Here is a 22,868-nt window from a genome sequence, read left to right on the forward strand (position 1 = left end):
TGCATGGACAAATCAACCACTTGGAATGCTAGCATCGCTGCAGCTGTCTGAAACGTTAATGAACACCTCATCACTACAGAACCCATGACTATCACTAACATAGTTCAATGTGCATCGTGCAACCTGGACAAGGAAGAAACTGACGATAAGGATGATACAGAAGAGCCTCATCATTCCTCTGCGACATTTAATGACGCAGTAAATGCATTAGAAATATTTAAACAATTTGTGAAACGCCACGATGTTTCTGATTAAATAATGACGCAGTTATCCCATTTTGAAGGTACTGTGTACGCTATTGCTGCATCAAAAGAAAAAACAAGCTAAAATTAGGGACTTTTTTATGAAATGACATTTTCTACTGTGTAGAGGTTTACATTTTTCTTTATGTCCTTGTTAAGCATGATACCTAGTAACCCTATGTAACATTTTGTAGAATGTAACTTTTTGTTTACTGGATTTTTCATTGGTGTTTACCAATTAATTTCACAGTATGGTGCTATATTTCATATATACTTATTTCACACTTATACAAATGTATAAATGAAGTTTTAATGTATTTTCAGTAAATGAAGTCAATGTCACCTTATTTGGTACAATGTTACTGAATTCCATTCACTCTGTTTTCTTTTAGTGGATACTCATTCCATCTGTAGCAATAAAATAGCAAACATAGTTGGATTCTTTGTAAAACAGTCCACAATGTGTGGAAACTGTTGTAGGAAACTCCACACAGAATATCACCAATGTAGGAAAAGATAGCCTGCTACTTACCGTAAAAAAGACACAGTAAGTTGCAACCATGCACAATTAACAGGCACTTACTCAAAGCTTTTGGCCACAGCCTTCATCCACAAAAGAGAAACGGAGAGACACACACCATTCATACACACAAGCAAGCACACCCCACACAAACATGACCGCCAACACTGGCAGCTCAGGTCAGAATGCATCTGGAGCAGGCAGGGAAGGCTAAGGGATAGTAGTGTACGGGTGGGGGCAACTGAGGAACATTGTCAGGCAGAGCAAGCAGCGACTAGAATGCCAACAGACGCAGTGTCAGGAGGTTGGCGGGGGGGGGGGGGGGGGGGCAGAAAGGTGGGGGGGGGGAGAAGAGTGAAAAGGAGAGGATTGGGGAAATGCATTGGCAGCATGTGGCAAACTAAGAGGCTGGAGATGAGAATAGGGATGAGTTGATACAAGAGGAGTGGTGGAAATTGTTGGGTGGAAGGTGTAGGGACAGTGTGTAGTAGCTTGAGGCCGGGACAATTACAAGAGCGGAGAATGTGTAGTACGGATAACTCCCATCTGTGTAGTTCAGAAAAGCTGGCGGTGGAGGGGAGAATCCAGATGGCTCAAGTAGTGAAGTAGCCATTGAAATCAAGCATGCTTTGCTCAGCTGCTTGTTCCACAGGGTGGTCTAATTTGCTCTTGGCTACAGTTTGGCGGTCGCCGTTCATCATGAAGGACACCAGTTGGTTGTCACGCCCACATAAAAACCTTTCTACCAAAACCCTCAGCTCCATAGGAGTTTCAGTCATATCCAAAGGCTTCATCTTTAGCCCTACATCCAAATTTAACCGTGCTGGACTTGTCGAAGCCCAACTCGCATTCTCCCAATCCCTGCAATGGGAGCACTTCTTTGCCATCAATCTCTCCGACCAAAACCAACCTTACTGCAACACTCCACTGAACACTGCCTCTCCCAGTTCATATCACCATCCAACCATGATCCTTCCCCCTCCCACCAAACCACCTGGTGGTCACCTTCCAGGAATTCATAACCTCCAATTTAGCTTCACCATCCTTCCCCGGGTCCTTCCTCAGAATACCAACCTTTCAGCAGAAGAAAGGCTAGCCACACACAACCTCAAAACAAATCCTGATCTTATCATCCTATCTGCAGGCATAGTTTATACCACTGTTGTTATGAATCATAGTGCCTACCTAGCAAAAGGCCTCTGGCAATTACCTGATTCCTTCACCTGTAAACTCTGCCTGTGGTCCCATCCCAGAAGTCCAATAAAACCTCCAATCACTGCTTAATGCCTTTGGCCCTTCCCAGAATCCATGTCCCTCTTCAACCCTCTGAGACACCACACACCACCTTCATATGCTCCTCAAATACCACAAACCCAAAAATCCTGGATGCCCCACTGTGGCTGGTTATTGTGCCCCCACTGAAAGAATTGACCAGCCTCCAACATCAAAGATACCAACCACTTCCTTCACCAACTCTCCACCATCCCCACCCCTTCAACACCTGGGTCCCTGCTCGCCACTGTTGATACCATCTCTCCATACACGAACATCCCCTGAACCCATAGTCTTACTGCTACTGAACAATTTCACAACATCTATCAAACTCCAAATCCACTACATAATCCCTCATACAGCTTACTAGCTTTATCCTGCCACACAACTACTTCTCCTTTGAGGGAAGGTATGCAAACAAATACGTGGCACAGTCATGGGCACCTGCACAGCACCCTTCTACGCCAACCTTTATATGATCCATCTGGAGATACCTTCCCAACCTCCCGAAACACTGAACCCATAGTCTGGTTAAGATTGATTGAAGATATCTTCATGAGCTGGACTCGGGGCCAACTCACCCTGTCTTCATTCCTTTACAATCTGAACACCTTCTCTCCCCATGCTCTTCACCTGATCCTCCTCAAGCCGCATTCAACCTTCCTAGATCTTGACCTCCACTCTGATGGCTCCATCCACACTCTGTCCACATTAATCCCACCAACAGTAGCTGCATTTCGACAGCTGGCATTCCTTTCACAGCAAAAAAGCCCTCCCATACAACCTGGTCACCAGGTAATGGTGTATCTGCAGTGACAAGAACTTCCTTGCCCATTACACTGAGGCTCTCGCCAATGCCTTCACAGACAAGCACTATACCTAGACCTAGTCTGCAAACAGATCTCCCACACCATTTCCCCACACATTCCCAATCCTCCCAACACACCCAAGAACCAGCTAAAAAGGTGTGCCCCCTTCATCATCCAGTATCACCCTGGACTGGAACAACTGAAGCAGGGTTTCACCAGGACTTTTGTTAACTGTCACAATGCCCTGAAACGAGGGACATCATACCAAGAGATCAATCTCACCACTCCTAAAGTGCTGCTCTATCAACCACCAAACCTCCAGAACATCCTACTCCATCCCTACGCCATTCCCAATCTCAACCACTTGGCACTAGGATCATATCCCTGTGGAAGACTCAGGCACAAAACCTGCCCAATCCACTCACCCAGCACTTCCTATTTGAGTCCTGTCAAAGGGTTATCCGACCCCTTCTGGGAATGGGCCACCTGTGGAAGCACCTATGTCATATGCCATCTTTCCATCAATTATTGCACAGCTTTTTATTTTGGTATGACTACCAACCAGCCATACACCAGGATGAATGGCCACCGCCACTCTGTGGCACAACAAGCAGCTGAGCATAGTATGCTTGACTCAATGGCTGCTTCACTACCTGAGCCATATGGATCCTCCTCTCCACCACCAGGTTTTCTGAACTGCACAGATGGGAGTCATCCTTATTACACATTCACTGCTCGTGTAATTATCCCAGCCTTAACCTACGGTAACACACTGTCCCCACACTCTCCACCCAAAAGTTTACCCCCGTCATATCATCTTCTTCCCATTCTCATCCACCAGCCTCTGCATTTGCCACCCGCTGCCAACGCACCCACCCATCTTTCCCTGATCCTCTGCTTTTCCTTTTTTCCCCACCTCCCTGCCCCACAACCTCTTGATGCTGCACCTGTTGGCATTCTAGTCCCTGCACACACTGCCACGCAGGGTTCCTCTGCCCCCCCCCCCCCCCCAGTCTGATCATTACTATCCCCCCTCCAGATTGGTGCTGCCATCCCACACAACAGGTGTATTCTTGCCTGACCTAATGGAGCTGGCTGTCATGTGTGTAAGGTGTGCTTGCTTGTGTGTATGAATTGTGTCTCTCTCTCTCTCTCTCTCTCTCTCTCTGTTTCCCTTTTGCTGATGAAGGCTGCTGCCAAAAGCTTTGTGTAAGTGTCTTTTCCCTGCGCTTGTCGGCAATTTAACATGTCTTCTTTATGCCAAGCAGCAATCTATCTTTTCCTACAATGTTGTAGGAAACTTTCTCACAGTCAATTAGTGAATATTTAGGTGGAAAACAAGAGTCACCGTGTGTGTGCGCTCGCACACACACACACACACACACACACACACACACACACCTAACACTGTGCCGGCTGGACACACAATTTTCCTTGTATGTCCAGCTCACATTTTGTCTAGTGGTCGAGGAAGTGGTGTGGGGGGGAGACACACACGTGTGAATATTTATATTTTATCAGAATTTTCCTTACATTTATACATCTACATCAATACTCCGCAAGCCACCTCTTGGTGTGTGGCAAAGATCACTTATGGTACAATTATCTGATTCCTCCCCCTTCCCTATTTATTCACAGATAGTGTGTGGGGAGAAATCTCTAATTCTCAATTTTTTTCATTGTAGTGGTTCCAGAGTGATGCACAACATTTGAGAACCAGTCAAACAAAGGTTTTATAGGCCATTTCCTTAATTTTCATCCTACGAATCTCAGCCTAGCTTTGCTTTTGCTACTATTTGTTTTATGTGGTCACACCACTAAGGGGACCACACCCTACCTATCTAACCCATGTTAATTTACGCAAGTATTTGACCCATTTCTGATAAAACTATTTAATGCAGGACCCTAATATTTTTACTGTATGTTACATGATGCTAATAGAATCAACTGTACTAAAATCTACTTAATCCATTTTATAGTTTTTAAGAAACACTTTTTTAAATTTGTTAACAAAAAATATTAACTTTTTTCTGCTGAAAATATTTTTTTGTGAACTTCCTAATGGGGGAATATTAATGAACGTAGTACCAGATGTGGCTTTTTTATGTCATGCAGAGTCTCTGAAAATTTCATTCATTTATCTATGATAGTTTCTGATATAATGGGGCATATGTACTGAAAATTGCAGTTTGCGGGAAATTGACTTTAAAGAAAAACCTTTTGAAATTTGTTACTTACATTTCATTAAAACTGTCCTGCTGCATATGATGGCCCTTGTTTGGCCTCTAGCAGGTCTTCCAGCTTCTTTTTCACCTTCCTGGATGTTTGTCTTGCTTTCTTGGCCATATTAGATGCAGACCTGTCTGCATCGGTTATCCTCATTTTATCACAATGTTGCAGCCCCATGATCATATTTTCACCAGGATTAATTCCCAGCATTTTCAGTACCCAACATTTTCCAATATTACCACAATTGAATGTAATAACAGCATCATGAACTCCTAGTTTCATTGTATGCATGCCGACAAATACAGTTTTAGGAAGGCGGTTCCAAATTATGCTGTTGAAACATTCATTTAGGTTCTGTGTCTGCCCGTGCAGAAATTTCCTTAGAAGGTCAGGATGAGCCAAGTCTCTGAAAATAGGTTTAATTGCTGTAATAACAGCAGCAGGAAGAGAATGGTAGTGAGAATAAGATCCTCCAGTTGCCTGAGCCCTATTGTATTTGTACCACGAATTTTCTCCTGGTGGACACAATCCATGACATGGTTTATCATTAGCATAGGACTTATGGAAGAATATGGTCCTGTCCGGTCAACAATTTTTCATCTTCTAATTTTTTTCCTCTTATATCAACAGTTAGTTTTCTCAGCCTTGTTCCCAAACTTTTTGAACATGGCCTACACAGTCTATTTTGCTAATAATTGCATCTCCATATGGCTTAGAGTTCACCACAAATATTTGGTGTACTGTATGCCTCTTGTTTCTACAGTGTGAAGAAATATTTGTTGTACTCCATCAACTTCCATACCAGCACTTGTTCCTCTAAAATTAGCCCCACAGTTGTGTTCTTTATGTTCAATGACTTTACAACATTTGCAATATTTCGACATTTCCACATCTAACACTTTACCGGTGTCTACACTTGTGGCAGTCACTACTCCATTCAGAGAAGTATGTCCTCTTTTCTGCCAACTTCAATCGAGTGCAACTGCAATATCCGAACATCCATCATTTTCTTCCACTGCTTCCCTGGCAGCCAGTTTCATGCTTTCCTCACTGATCTCACATACAGCTTTCTCAAATATTGCAGTCAGTTTTTCAAATTTATTTGGTGGTTGATGTAAGTACATCATTGAACAAAATGTTCTCTCTGCAGCCATGCCCTTGCCAATGGACCGTAAGGCATGAACTAATCTAGTTTTGATTCTGTAAGGGCCACTTGTACCTGGTTTTGAAGAACTCATAAATGAAATCACAGCTGACCATTTAGTGCAAATTAAATCCAAAGCAATTGCTAGGCCTTTTCTCCCACCGGCACTCTCACAAATTAGCACATCTGTGACTCACCACACTGTGTACATTGTACAAATTTAAAAATTACACCTGATAATATTCTCAAATTTATAATAATTTTACTGCACCCCTTGTCACTTACAGTAAATGTGTTGTCATTCTCTTGAAATGGTGAGAGCTTCTTTGATGATGCACTTGTTGAAGAATTACAATTAGAAACACTGTTGCCAGGCAACATAACCTCTTGTACAGAAAGCTTTCTAAACTTGTTTCCTCTAAATTGTCATTTCTTGAAAATGCCTTTATGTTTCGTCACCTTCAATAAACACAACAAAACACACGTAAACAACCACTGCAAACAAAAGTTTAACAACTACTCGCAATCACACTTGAACAAAACTAACCGCGTGTTGTTTACAAACAGCAGAAACAAAAGAATACCAACTGTTCCATTCCAAGGATAGCCAACACACACTCGGGAGTGAAAACAAAGATGATGTGACTTACCGAACGAAAGCGCTGGCAGGTCGATAGACACACAAACACAAACACACACACAAAATTCAAGCTTTCGCAACAAACTGTTGCCTCATCATGAAAGAGGGGAAGGAGAGGGAAAGACGAAAGGATGTGGGTTTTAAGGGAGAGGGTAAGGAGTCATTCCAATCCCGGGAGCGGAAAGACTTACCTTAGGGGGAAAAAAGGACAGGTATACACTCGCGCACACACACACATATCCATCCACACATATACAGACACAAGCAGACATATTTAAAGACAAAGAGTTTGGGCAGAGATGTCAGTCAAGGCGGAAGTGAAGAGGCAAAGATGATGTTGAATGACAGGTGAGGTATGAGTGGCGGCAACTTGAAATTAGCGGAGATTGAGGCCTGGTGGGTAACGGGAAGAGAGGATATATTGAAGAGCAAGTTCCCATCTCCGGAGTTCGGATAGGTTGGTGTTGGTGGGAAGTATCCAGATAACCCGGACGGTGTAACACTGTGCCAAGATGTGCTGGCCGTGCACCAAGGCATGTTTAGCCACAGGGTGATCCTCATTACCAACAAACACTGTCTGCCTGTGTCCATTCATGCGAATGGACAGTTAGTTGCTGGTCATTCCCACATAGAATGCATCACAGTGTATGCAGGTCAGTTGGTAAATCACGTGGGTGCTTTCACATGTGGCTCTGCCTTTGATTGTGTACACCTTCCAGGTTACAGGACTGGAGTAGGTGGTGGTGGGAGGGTGCATGGGACAGGTTTTACACCGGGGGTGGTTACAAGGATAGGAGCCAGAGGGTAGGGAAGGTGGTTTGGGGATTTGATAGGGATGAACTAACAGGTTACGAAGGTTAGGTGGACGGTGGAAAGACACTCTTGGTGGAGTGGGGAGGATTTCATGAAGGATGGATCTCATTTCAGGACAGGATTTGAGGAAGTCGTATCCCTGCTGGAGAGCCACATTCAGAGTCTGGTCCAGTCCCGGAAAGTATCCTGTCACAAGTGGGGCACTTTAGTGGTTCTTCTGTGGGGGATTCTGGGTTCGAGGGGATGAGGAAGTGGCTCTGGTTATTTGCTTCTGTACCAGGTCGGGAGGGTAGTTGCGAGATGCGAAAGCTGTTGTCAGGTTGTTGGTGTAATGGTTCAGGGATTCCGGACTGGAGCAGATTCGTTTGCCACAAAGACCTAGGCTGTAGGGAAGGGACCGTTTGATGTGGAATGGGTGGCAGCTGTCATAATGCAGGTACTGTTGCTTGGACTCACAGTGAAGAAGAACTTCAGAATTTCCTCTCCAACCTCAACTCCTTTGGTTCCATCAGATTCACCTGGTCCTACTCCAAATCCCATGCTACTTTCCTTGACGACCTCCACCTGTCCAATGGCCAGCTTCACACGTCCGTCCACATCAAACCCACCAACAAGCAACAGTACCTGCATTATGACAGCTGCCACCCATTCCACATCAAACGGTCCCTTCCCTACAGCCTAGGTCTTTGTGGCAAACGAATCTGCTCCAGTCCGGAATCCCTGAACCATTACACCAACAACCTGACAACAGCTTTCGCATCTCGCAACTACCCTCCCGACCTGGTACAGAAGCAAATAACCAGAGCCACTTCCTCATCCCCTCGAACCCAGAATCCCCCACAGAAGAACCACTAAAGTGCCCCACTTGTGACAGGATACTTTCCGGGACTGGACCAGACTCTGAATGTGGCTCTCCAGCAGGGATACGACTTCCTCAAATCCTGTCCTGAAATGAGATCCATCCTTCATGAAATCCTCCCCACTCCACCAAGAGTGTCTTTCCACCGTCCACCTAACCTTCGTAACCTGTTAGTTCATCCCTATCAAATCCCCAAACCACCTTCCCTACCCTCTGGCTCCTATCCTTGTAATCACCCCCGGTGTAAAACCTGTCCCATGCACCCTCCCACCACCACCTACTCCAGTCCTGTAACACGGAAGGTGTACACAATCAAAGGCAGAGCCACATGTGAAAGCACCCACGTGATTTACCAACTGACCTGCCTACACTGTGATGCATTCTATGTGGGAATGACCAGCAACTAACTGTCCATTCGCATGAATGGACACAGGCAGACAGTGTTTGTTGGTAATGAGGATCACCCTGTGGCTAAACATGCCTTGGTGCACGGCCAGCACATCTTGGCACAGTGTTACACCGTCCGGGTTATCTGGATACTTCCCACCAACACCAACCTATCCGAACTCCGGAGATGGGAACTTGCTCTTCAATATATCCTCTCTTCCCGTTACCCACCAGGCCTCAATCTCCGCTAATTTCAAGTTGCCGTCACTCATACCTCACCTGTCATTCAACATCATCTTTGCCTCTTCACTTCCGCCTGGACTGACATCTCTGCCCAAACTCTTTGTCTTTAAATATGTCTGCTTGTGTCTGTATATGTGTGGATAGATATGTGTGTGTGTGCGCGAGTGTATACCTGTCCTTTTTTCCCCCTAAGGTAAGTCTTTCCGCTCCCGGGATTGGAATGACTCCTTACCCTCTCTCTTAAAACCCACATCCTTTCGTCTTTCCCTCTCCTTCCCCTCTTTCGTGATGAGGCAACAGTTTGTTGCGAAAGCTTGAATTTTGTGTGTGTGTTTGTGTTTGTTTGTGTGTCTATCGACCTGCCAGCGCTTTCGTTCGGTAAGTCACATCATCTTTGTTTTTAGATATATTTTTCCCACGTGGAATGTTTCCCTCTATTACAAGCTTTCGCAACCCATGGTTGCTTCATCAGGAGAGAGGGAAGGAGAGGGAAAGACAAAAGAATGTGGGTTTTAGGGAGAGGGTAAGGAGTCACTCCAATCAAGGGAGCGGATAGACTTACCTTGGGGGAAAAAGGGACAGGTATACACTCACGGGCGTGCGCGCACGCACGCACGCACGCACGCACATACCCATCCGCATATAACAGACACAAGCAGACATATATAAAGGCAAAGAGTTTGGGTAGAGATGTCAGTCGAGGCGGAGGTGGAAGTACAGAGGCAAAGATGTTATTGAATGACAGGTGAGGTATGAGCGGCGGCAAACTGAAATTAGCGGAGATTGAGGCCTGGCGGATAACGAGAAGAGAGGATATACTGAAGGGCAAGTTCCCATCTCTGGAGTTCTGACAGGTTGGTGTCAGTGGGAAGTATCCAGATAACCCGGACGGTGTAACACTGTGCCAAGATGTGCTGGCCGTGCACCAAGGCATGTTTAGCCACAGGGTGATCCTCATTACCAACAAGCACTGTCTGCCTGTGTCCGTACATGAGAATGGACAGTTTGTTGCTGGTCATTCCCACATAGAATGCATCACAGTGTAGGCAGGTCAGTTGGTAAATCACGTGGGTGCTTTCACATGTGGCTCTGCCTTTGATCGTGTACACCCTCCGGGTTACAGGACTGGAGTAGGTGGTGGTGGGAGGGTGCATGGGACAGGTTTTACACTGGGGGAGGTTACAAGGGTAGGAGCCAGAGGGTAGGGAAGGTGGTTTGGGGATTTCATAGGGACGAACCAAGAGGTTAGGAAGGTTAAGTGGACGGCGGAAAGACACTCTTGGTGGAGTGGGGAGGATTTCGTGAAGGATGGATCTCATTTCAGGGCAGGATTTGAGGAAGTCATATCCCTGCTGGAGAGCCACATTCAGAATCTGATCCATTCCCGGAAAGTATCCTGTCACAAGTGGGGCACTTTTGGGATTCTTCTGTTGGGGGGGTCTGAGTTTGGGGGGATGAGGAAGTGGCTCTGGTTATTTGCTTCTGTACCAGGTCGGGAGGGTAGTTGCGGGATGGGAAAGCTGTTTTCAGGTTGTTGGTGTAATGGTTCAGGGATTCCGGACTGGAGCAGATTCATTTGCCATGAAGACCTAGGCTGTAGGAAAGGGACCGTTTGATGTGGAATGCGTGGCCGCTGTCATAATGGAGGTACTGTTGCTTGTTGGTGGGTTTGATGTGGAAAGATGTGTGAAGCTGGCCATTGGACAGATGGAGGTCAACGTCGAGGAAACTGGCATGGGATTTGGAGTAGGACCAGGTGAATCTGATGGAACCAAAGGAGTTGAGGTTGGAGAGGAAATTCTGGAGTTCTTCTTCACTGAGTCCAGATCATGTAGATGTCATCAATAAATCTGTACCAAACTTTGGGTTGGCAGGCCTGTGTAACCAAGAAGGCTTCCTCTAAGCAACATATAAATAGGTTGGCATACGAGGGGACCATCCTGGTACCCATGGCTGTTCCCTTTAATTGTTGGTATGTCTGGCCTTCAAAAGTGAAGAAGTTGTGAGTTAGGATGAAGCTGGCTAAGGTAATGAGGAAAGAGGTTTTAGGTAGGGTGGCAGGTGATTGGCGTGAAAGGAAGTGCTCCATCGCAGCGAGGCCCTGGACGTGCGGGATATCTGTGTACAAGGAAGTGGCATCAATGGTTACAAGGATGATTTCCAGGGGTAATAGATTGATTAAGGATTCCAGGTGTTCGAGAAAGTGGTTGGTGTCTTTGATGAAGGATGGGAGACTGCATGTAATGGGTTGAAGGTGTTGGCCTGTAGGAGGATGCTCTGAACAGTCAGTGTGGATGTGGGAGAGGAAAGATTGAGAACTTTTATTAAGGATAGGAGTTGACTGGTGTGTTCATTGGCTCAGTTGATGTGTAGGTCAAGGATTAGGCGGGTGAGGGCTATGGATTGTTCAGTTTGGAACTGGTATAGGGACTGATGGAACGACAGGTTACAGCCAGAGATGGGAACTTTAAGTGTGAGGTCTTTGGGGGTAATGCCAAGTGTCAGACAAGCCTGCGTAATATATATATATATATATATACACACACACACACACACACACACACACACACACACACACTCCTGGAAATGGAAAAAAGAACACATTGACACCGGTGTGTCAGACCCACCATACTTGCTCCGGACACTGCGAGAGGGCTGTACAAGCAATGATCACACGCACGGCACAGCGGATACACCAGGAACCGCGGTGTTGGCCGTCGAATGCCGCTAGCTGCGCAGCATTTGTGCACCGCCGCCGTCAGTGTCAGCCAGTTTGCCGTGGCATACGGAGCTCCATCGCAGTCTTTAACACTGGTAGCATGCCGCGACAGCGTGGACGTGAACCGTATGTGCAGTTGACGGACTTTGAGCGAGGGCGTATAGTGGGCATGCGGGAGGCCGGGTGGACGTACCGCCGAATTGCTCAACACGTGGGGCGTGAGGTCTCCACAGTACATCGATGTTGTCGCCAGTGGTCGGCGGAAGGTGCACGTGCCCGTCGACCTGGGACCGGACCGCAGCGACGCACGGATGCACGCCAAGACCGTAGGATCCTACGCAGTGCCGTAGGGGACCGCACCGCCACCTCCCAGCAAATTAGGGACACTGTTGCTCCTGGGGTATCGGCGAGGACCATTCGCAACCGTCTCCATGAAGCTGGGCTACGGTCCCGCACACCGTTAGGCCGTCTTCCGCTCACGCCCCAACATCGTGCAGCCCGCCTCCAGTGGTGTCGCGACAGGCGTGAATGGAGGGACGAATGGAGACGTGTCGTCTTCAGCGATGAGAGTCGCTTCTGCCTTGGTGCCAATGATGGTCGTATGCGTGTTTGGCGCCGTGCAGGTGAGCGCCACAATCAGGACTGCATACGACCGAGGCACACAGGTCCAACACCCGGCATCATGGTGTGGGGAGCGATCTCCTACACTGGCCGTACACCACTGGTGATCGTCGAGGGGACACTGAATAGTGCACGGTACATCCAAACCGTCATCGAACCCATCGTTCTACCATTCCTAGACCGGCAAGGGAACTTGCTGTTCCAACAGGACAATGCACGTCCGCATGTATCCCGTGCCACCCAACGTGCTCTAAAAGGTGTGAGTCAACTACCCTGGCCAGCAAGATCTCCGGATCTGCCCCCATTGAGAATGTTTGGGACTGGATGAAGCGTCGTCTCACGCGGTCTGCACGTCCAGCACGAACGCTGGTCCAACTGAGGCGCCAGGTGGAAATGGCATGGCAAGCCGTTCCACAGGACTACATCCAGCATCTCTACGATCGTCTCCATGGGAGAATAGCAGCCTGCATTGCTGCGAAAGGTGGATATACACTGTACTAGTGCCGACATTGTGCATGCTCTGTTGCCTGTGTCTATGTGCCTGTGGTTCTGTCAGTGTGATCATGTGATGTATCTGACCCCAGGAATGTGTCAATAAAGTTTCCCCTTCCTGGGACAATGAATTCACGGTGTTCTTATTTCAATTTCCAGGAGTGTGTATATATATATCACAAACATACACACAAAATTCAAGCTTTCGCAACAAACTGTTGCCTCATCAGGAAAGAGGGAAGGAGAGGGAAAGACGAAAGGATGTGGGTTTTAAGGGAGAGGGTAAGGAGTCATTCCAATCCCGGGAGCGGAAAGACTTACCTTAGGGGGAAAAAAGGACGGGTATACACTCGCACACACACACATATCCATCCACACATATGCAGACACAGCAAAATCCTTTTCAGAGTACTTAAATAAAACATTAATCTATCAAAATATGATGAAAACCGATTTTTTTTTCAACCTGAACAACAGTGTGGTCCCCTTAAGGTCACTCAGGATGATTACATATTATAAAGTAGATACTGTTTCCAGCAATTCGTCATCAATTGTGCAGTTGTACAGCAGTGGATTTCTCCTATGTATTTCTGATAGTTCAATGTACAATACTTTTTCATGGTTAGTTCTTCATGTAAAATGTACCACATTGTCTTCTGTTATGCCTATGTCTATCCCTTACATTTTCCATCACATAGCGTCCAATTAAAATTCTCTTCCTTATTTATTAATTACTGAAAACCAGAGAACATACTTCTTACAATTCTTCATGAAGTCCGAATTAATTTCATTTGATGACAAACTACCGAAACCAGGATTTTATGACAGCATGCGGTGGTAGATTTTTTATTTGAACTAAATGTCAAAATCTATTTCAAACAGTTATATGAACAAAAATATTTTGCAGATCAAGTTGACATTTGAATTATAGTTTTCCGCAATATGCAATAACATGATAATAAATTAAAATTTCAACAATATAAAACTCATGGGTGCCCGGACAAGAACTTTTCCCCCTTTCCCTCAAATGAGCAGAACAGTTTGTGCAATTTTTGTCAGCGGAAACATATATATTCAAATGATCAGAATACTTCATGAAATTTGTCAGCTGAAACATAGATATGTGAGTATTTGCAGATGAAATATGTAACAACAAGAATTACAGTTGTGTGGAGCAGTTTATCTATATGTAAGTCTGCAGGCTTTCATGGCCAGTCATTGAAGTAAAAATCATGTAGGATATTAGGCTGCATCATTTTGCTCTGCAAATTCTTCTAGTCAATCGATGTTTCAATCCTTCTGCTGAGGTGTTCTTCAAGATTTGTGGCGTTCACTGTCAGCTGAACACTGTCCAAGGCCACAGTCGCATTTGCTTATAAAAGGTATTTTTCCAGCAATTCTGCTGAAGAAGTCAAGTTACAGGCTCAAATTTGTCCAGCTACAATTGGTGCGCCATCCTCATTATATGTGAAGGAAGTAATCCTGCACTTACTCTGAACATGGGTACTTGGTAAAATTCCTAAGACTGCTATTGGTGGGCAATTTTCATTGGATAGAAGTGAAACAGGCAAATCAGGAGGAGGAGACATTTATCAAAATATTATTGTCGTGTCACACAGGTGGCATCCTGGATGTTGTTTGTATTTCTCATGTACCATGACTGCATATTCCCTTCCTTCATGACCGGAAACCACAATGCTGGAAGCCTATAGCCATCTTCTTTATTGAAGATGAAATCTCATTTGCTTCTCAGACTTTTGTTTTATAAATATTGGTTACCTTTACTAGCACATATATGTTAGTGAAATCAACATCATGGATACAGTTCACCTGATGTTCCAATATTGTAGATATCAAAGCTGTTGATGGATCCCGTGTACTGCAAGTTAAAAAGTGACCCTATGAACAGAACCATTCACAGAGTAACTAATCTGTCAACAGACTCTAGGATGGATAGCTCTATTATGAAGAATCTAATGCCACAGACACCTGGACCAACCAGAACATATGGTCTACAGGAGATATACAAATAAGGGTGTTCACGTAGACCTACAGTTAGTGGAATCAACTCTCCAACTTACTTTAGCAGTTACGAGAGGTGTCCAATAAGTGAGCATTTGTAACAGAGGTGCAATCCAAGCACAGAGCTGTAATTGAGTTTCTTTTAACGGAAAACCAGAGCACTGCTAATATCCACAGGTGCTTGCAGTATGTCCACGAAGACCTGGCAGTGAACAAGAGAATGTTGAGTCATTGGGAGAGGCATCTGTCATAATCACAACAAGGTCACGCTAAACTGTCCGAATCCCCACGTGCCGGCTGACTGCTCACTGTGGTGACCCCTGCAGTGTTGGAATGTGCAGACACTTTCCGTGAAGGATGCACTCCACGGGAAGATGTATGCGAGTGGAATACATTGGGGCTCTGACGTCGACCAGTAGATTGGTACAATGAGGATATGCAGGCCCTCCCTATAAGGTAGCAAAAGGCCATCGCACTGAACGGACATTATGTTGAAAAGTAATGTTTCGCAGCCATAAGAGTGGAGAACAACATGTTGTATTGGAGTCCTGCTTTCAGAAAAAAGGTCGTATGATTTATTATCTCTCATATTCTCTAAGTGAACAGACAGTAAATCTATTCACAATGCGACAATAGAACAACCCACGCATGTAAATGTTAAGGAAATTTGCAAGCTTTCAGAGCCCGTGGCTCTTCCTTCTAGCACAGGGTTTCAACAGGAAAGAAGAGGAATGAAGAAAAACGACTGGCAACATTAAGGAAATGAGGAGAGTTTGAAAAAGTCACCCAGAACCTTGTGTCAGGGGAGACTTAATGGATAGGATGAGAAGGAAAGAGTCATTGTTGGGAACTGCATGATATTTGAAAACCTAAGAGTTTATAGGTAGAAGATACAGTAACAAGCGAGACAGAGATCACTAACAAAACATCATGCAAGAGTTAATAAGAGTGGAAAGCTAACTGCACTGTGTATGGTAGACGTGGGGGGTTTCAAGGGTGCGGGGGCTGTAACAGACAGATTAGAAAATAAAAGACACAAAAACTATAAGGAGTTGAACAAGAAAGGAACAGTTACTGAGAAGAAATGCTGAGATGGAAGAAATTAATGTAAATTAAGGCCATGTGGATGGCGAGAATGAAGGGCCATGTTGTAGCTCCAGTTTCCACCTGCAAAGTTCTAAGAAACTGGTGTCTGGGTGAAAAATACAAATGGCCAGTGTGGTGAAATGTGCACAGAGTTCATGAATGTCACATTGTAAAGTATGCTCTGAAACAGGATATTGTGCATTGCCACTATACATCCTCTGCCTACACACATTCATCCTAACTGGTAACTTGCTAGTGGTCATGCCTACGTTAAAGGGCAAACAGTGTTTACATAATAGCTGGTATATGACATGTAATTTCATTGATGGCTCTGCCTTCGATAGTATCTGTTTTGCCAGTTAGAGCTGGTATAGGTGTTGGTAGGAGGGTGCATACGGCAAGTCTAGCAGTGGGGTTGGTCACAAGGGTAGGAGCCATAGTGTAGAGAGATGGATTCAGAAGGAGCACGGAGACTGACAAGGATATTGCAGAGCTTGTTGGGCTGGTGGGGTAATTACATCCAGTGAAGGCTGAGGTGGGAATGGCTGTGTATTGCTGTAAAGGGTCTGCACCTGAACAAATATGTTTGCCTCTAGTGCCAAGGCTGTACGGAAGGGAATGTCTGACATGGAAAGGATGGCAACTGTCAAATGTAAGTACCGAATTTGTGAATAGTTTTGATGTGAACGGAATTTGACAGAACGTATTTGGACATTCTAAAAATTTTAAGAAGCCCATATGGCAAAGATGTTATCAACGTACCTAACCCAAACCAGGTGCTGAAAGCTTATGAATCCCAGAGAAACTCCAACCAAGCAACCCGTCAAGAGTTTGGCATACGCAAGAGCCATCCTGGGTCCCATGGCCGTGCCCCTGAACTTTTTGTATGTCTGCCCCTCAAAGGTAAAATAATTGTTGATAAGTATAAAGTTGGTTAACTTGAGCATGAATGATGTCATAGGTTTGGAATCAGGTGGGCACTAATTGAGAAAATGTTCAGTTGCAGGCAGACCATGCATATGAGGGATGTTGATCTGGCGGGGGTGGCATTAATGGTGGCAAGCAAATAGTGTGATCGAAGTAGGATGGGCATAGATTTCAGTTCATCTAGAAAATGAGTGGGGTCTGTAATATAGGAAGGAAGTGTTTGTCTTTGTTGCAGGTGTTGGACAATTAGACAGACATTTGTTCAATGGGTGGTTTGAAGGCAACAACTGTGGGATGACCAGGGTGACTGGGTTTGTTGATCTCAAGTGTTGTCACAGCTCCACAGAAGGCAGCTGTTTTCAACTGTAGCAGTTATCAATTCACTGCTGAAAGCTGGCAAAAGCACTGCGAGCTCTGAGGAATCTTCTTACAACTGCCTTGACTATAGGGCATAAAGAGTATATAGAAAGCCTACCAACACATAATCAGTCAAAGTTAGATTTCTTAAAGAAGACTGAAAGCCAGCCAACTAAAATGGTTTTGTCTATTTGCAGTGCTTTTCAACACAAGTTTAACAGGAAGGGCATGAAACGGTCTTCTCACTCAGTTATGGTACTGTCTGTTTCCAGAGTTCATGACCACATCCACAGTATTCTAAGGAAAAAAAATGTTATACAGACAACATTTTTCGGTCAGAACAAAATACAGGATTTTTTCTGGTGCAAGACATGTACACCTGATTCCCTCTTCACAGTGGAAGTCTATGAAATGACATGTGGCTGTGACAGTGTGTATATAGGCAAAACAGGAGGGACTGTAAAAGAACATATTTCAGAACACAAACACCACACACAGTTAAAACAAAATGTGAAATTTGCAGTAACAGAACACCAGGAGAACTGCAACCAAGACACTGATTTCACCAATGTACACTCCTGGAAATTGAAATAAGAACACCGTGAATTCATTGTCCCAGGAAGGGGAAACTTTATTGACACATTCCTGGGGTCAGATGCATCACATGATCACACTGACAGAACCACAGGCACATAGACACAGGCAACAGAGCATGCACAATGTCGGCACTAGTACAGTGTATATCCACCTTTCGCAGCAATGCAGGCTGCTATTCTCCCATGGAGACGATCGTAGAGATGCTGGATGTAGTCCTGTGGAATGGCTTGCCATGCCATTTCCACCTGGCGCCTCAGTTGGACCAGCGTTCGTGCTGGACGTGCAGACCGCGTGAGACGACGCTTCATCCAGTCCCAAACATGCTCAATGGGGGACAGATCCGGAGATCTTGCTGGCCAGGGTAGTTGACTTACACCTTCTAGAGCACGTTGGGTGGCACGGGATACAAGCGGACGTGCATTGTCCTGTTGGAACAGCAAGTTCCCTTGCCGGTCTAGGAATGGTAGAACGATGGGTTCGATGACGGTTTGGATGTACCGTGCACTATTCAGTGTCCCCTCGACGATCACCAGTGGTGTACGGCCAGTGTAGGAGATCGCTCCCCACACCATGGTGCTGGGTGTTGGCCCTGTGTGCCTCGGTCGTATGCAGTCCTGATTGTGGCGCTCACCTGCACGGCGCCAAACACGCATACGACCATCATTGGCACCAAGGCAGAAGCGACTCTCATCGCTGAAGACGACACGTCTCCATTCGTCCCTCCATTCACGCCTGTCGCGACACCACTGGAGGCGGGCTGCACGATGTTGGGGCGTGAGCGGAAGACGGCCTAACGGTGTGCGGGACCGTAGCCCAGCTTCATGGAGACGGTTGCGAATGGTCCTCGCCGATACCCCAGGAGCAACAGTGTCCCTAATTTGCTGGGAAGTGGCGGTGCGGTCCCCTACGGCACTGCGTAGGATCCTACGGTCTTGGCGTGCATCCGTGCGTCGCTGCGGTCCGGTCCCAGGTCGACGGGCACGTGCACCTTCCGCCGACCACTGGCGACAACATCGATGTACTGTGGAGACCTCACACCCCACGTGTTGAGCAATTCGGCGGTACGTCCACCCGGCCTCCCGCATGCCCACTATACGCCCTCGCTCAAAGTCCGTCAACTGCACATACGGTTCACGTCCACGCTGTCGCGGCATGCTACCGGTGTTAAAGACTGCGATGGAGCTCCGTATGCCACGGCAAACTGGCTGACACTGACGGCGGCGGTGCACAAATGCTGCGCAGCTAGCGGCATTCGACGGCCAACACCGCGGTTCCTGGTGTGTCCGCTGTGCCGTGCGTGTGATCATTGCTTGTACAGCCCTCGCGCAGTGTCCGGAGCAAGTATGGTGGGTCTGACACACCGGTGTCAATGTGTTCTTTTTTCCATTTCCAGGAGTGTATGTGTTCTGGCCAAGTAAACTGATATTTATAGAAGAAAATGTCCAAGAAGCAATTACAATCTCAAAAAAATGTATGTAACTTCGATAGAGAAGACAGCTATACACTTCCGTCTTTGAGGTTTCCCACCATCAATGAAATGAATATGCAACCACAGTGGGTGAGAAGTACAAACAACGACCAGGAGACCAGCTCTGTGGCACGACAATAAATTCTTCCTCTTTCGCTTTGCCTGTTTCACTTCTATCCAAAGACGATGGCCCACCCATAGTAGCCTTAGGAATTTTACCCAATACCCACATTCAGCTTGAGTACAGGATTACTCCCTTTCTATCCTATGACAATGGCCCATCAAAGGCAGCGGGAAAGATTTTAGCCAATAACCCCACTCCTTCAGCATAATCGCTCGCGTGAAAACTCACTGTATTAAGTGAATGTGGTATTGGTCTTCGACAGCGTTCAGCTGACATTGAACACCACAAGATCCTGACGAAGATTCCAGCAGAGGGGTCGAAACACAAATCAAGTAGAACTTGAAGAGGAAAATTACATGGCCTAATATTCTGTAAGATTTTACCTTCAGTATATTTCATATTTGTATCTAGTAAAGAGGATATCAGGAATGATTACTGTAAGATAATGTGGCTTTTATACACAGTTCCTTTTAACTGTTACTAATTCTGTAAGTAAAGTGAAAATCAGTACCTAAAGGCATAAGTACGTTGATGCCAGCTTAGTTGTCCACGGATACTGTATGCAATAGCTGTCACAAACTCTCCACCCAGACCAAGTTCTGCACAAAGTTTCATTGCAAATGTTTCAGGATTATTTTCTTTTTCGCTCATGTCCCATTCAACTTGATCCACTAAAGAGGTATTGCCAACATGGATGTTCAGCTGAAACACATATCAAGCATTCAACAAATTTTCCATAGTAACTACGTAAATCAACAAAATACATAATAATTCTTTTTTTTAAAAAAAAAAAAATCTGTCATAGCAAACACACTGCTGATGTTTAGACCAATGTGAAGAATTATTCTATTATTAACATGATTTTTAGTAGTACGAAGTTCTACATTCATACAAAATCTCCTGCAAGAGCAGCAAAATGAAAAAAAGCGTAAACACCCAGCTTCATGAACACACGATACCACTTCAGCCATACAGGTGAATCAGCAGTAGCAGATTGGGCACTGACATGGGGTAACCATGAAATGTTATTCTTCGAGACTTTTAACTGCTACTAAACTAGATTGTGCTGAAATGGTATAGAAATTGGTGGAAATGACAAACCTTTTCCAAAAAGGTGTGCCTTCATTTTAAATAAAGCAAACAGTGTTAACTCACTGACTAAACAAGCTCCAGGACCCGTAACACTCTAAATTCGAAAGCATCAACAATGTTCAGTTAATCACATGACACAATGAAAGCTGCACAGCTATGACTGACCAATTCAGCTACTTTACAAAGTTCTCATTTTTAAAGAGGCAAACATCTGAGATGGAATCAACAAACTCCAATGCCTCTGAGGAGCTACCACAGCAGAAAATGAAACACTAGGCAGAGCACTGTGCTCAGAAAGTGATTCTCAAACCGTTTCAACCCAGCAACCCCCTTGCTACCTCAGAATAGTGACCACAGCAGTTTGGCAGTTTTGAGGTGAATCATCTACGTCTGTATTTGCAGGTGTGTCCTGTCTTTGTGTATAATGTCTTGAAAATTTGGAAAGTGAAAAAGATCCTATACATTCTAGTTAATGATATAAAGGTACAGTGTGACAATGAGTGAAGACACCATATCTATAGCCTTAATAAAACTCATTTTGTGTTCCTGTGCCATAAAATTTGTAGAAATGTCACATACACTTTCCCCTTGCTAGCTGCCTCATCTGAGTGTATAGCAAAAGATCTTTGACTTCCTCATTATTTTCTTGCAAAGCTTGTGGAAAAGAAATGCAGCACCTTGAGGTACTCTGATTAACACTTGCCAGACGACATACAGATAGCAACAGACTGTGTTCACAGCAATGACACATGGACTGTCAAAATTTTATCAGCAAATTGTCAAAAGTAATCGTAACAAAGTTCTAGAATTGACCGCCCTTTTAGGAAATTTCTCACACTCAAATTATTCCCAGGACTGAGAGTTGGCAGAAATCTGAAGCAAAAACTGGAACATCTGTGGATTCACTGTGAGAGGGTAAAGACAGACAGTCTTGCAACTTTGAAAGCATTTTCTGAAAATTGTGTTAAGCAGTTAGTTAAGACAGTCCACATGTAATAGAAATACAGGGTGTTTATAAATGAATATCGGGGTTTTAACACTTTACAACATTTATTATATTACACTTACAGTTATAAATGATATGTCAAATGAAAGAGCAACTCAAAAAGTTTTACCAAGAACCTTATAAATGTTCAATGTGAGCACCATTTGTCACATGGCACATATCAAGTATATAGCAGAGTTCTTCCCAAATGTTGATAAGTGTGTCTTCAGTGATTGTAGCAACAGCTGCTTCAATCCGGTTTCTTAATTCAGGGAGGTCTGCTGGTGGCGGAGGCATGTACACACGATCCTTGATGAAGCCCCAAAGGAAAAAAATCACTTGGTGTTAGGTTGGGTGAACTTTGAGGCCATGCCTGGTCATTGGTCCCCTTGCGGCCTATCCAGCGCTTGGGTACAGTGAAGTTCAACTAATCGCGTACTTCGCTATGCCAGTGCTCACATTGAATATTTATAAGGTTCTTGGTAAAACTGTTTTGAGTTTCTCTTTCATTGGACATATCATTTATAACAGTAAGTTCAACATAATAAATATTATAAAGTGTTAAAACCCCAACATTCATTTATAAACACCCTGTATTTGAGACATTATAGCTACAAACAGGCATCACCTCATCGATGACGTCAGAATAGACGTTGGGATTAGTGATCACTATATCATAGTGACAATAGTTACTAAAATTAATAAACCCATTGCAAAAGGTAGGAGATTATTTTTGCTAGAAAGAGAAGATAAGCAGTTATTCCTCTCATACAATGAATTGACATCATTTAGTTCCAGTATGATGGACATAGAGGAATTATGGGCAAAGTTTAAATGGATTGTGAATCATGCTCTAGAGAAATATGCGTCGAGTAACAGTATTAAGGATAAGAAGACCCACAATGGTTTAACAATGAAGCCCAGAAAATACTGAGGAAGCAAAGGCTAAGGCACACTCGATTTAAAAGAGAATGCACAAATGACTACGGGCAAATGTTACTAGATGTGCAAACCATACAACTACCACCGTCCTACCTTAGCAAAAGATCTTGCCAAGAACCTGAGAAAATTCTGGTCGTACGTAAAATAGCTAAGCAGGCCTAATACTTCTATCCAGTCACTCATTGACCAGTCTGGTGTGGCGCAAGAAGAGAGCAAAAGGAAATCAGAAAATTTAAACTTGGCATTTAAGAAATTGTTAATGCAGGAGAATCGTACAA

At 44.8% G+C, this 22,868-nt stretch overlaps 1 protein-coding gene across 1 annotated transcript in view; it reads right to left on the reverse strand.

The window, feature by feature from the left end:
- LOC126203621 (SWI/SNF-related matrix-associated actin-dependent regulator of chromatin subfamily B member 1) overlaps positions 1–22,868 on the reverse strand; it is a 148,386-nt gene that overhangs the window by 29,989 nt on the left and 95,529 nt on the right. Inside the window, exon 7 of the mRNA XM_049937991.1 lies at positions 20,083–20,273. Within this exon, the coding sequence (XP_049793948.1) occupies positions 20,083–20,273 (191 nt within the window). The remainder of the gene's footprint in view (positions 1–20,082; positions 20,274–22,868) is intronic.

This window comes from Schistocerca nitens, chromosome 9 (assembly GCF_023898315.1).
Source record: "Schistocerca nitens isolate TAMUIC-IGC-003100 chromosome 9, iqSchNite1.1, whole genome shotgun sequence".
NCBI classification, from domain to species: domain Eukaryota; kingdom Metazoa; phylum Arthropoda; class Insecta; order Orthoptera; family Acrididae; genus Schistocerca; species Schistocerca nitens.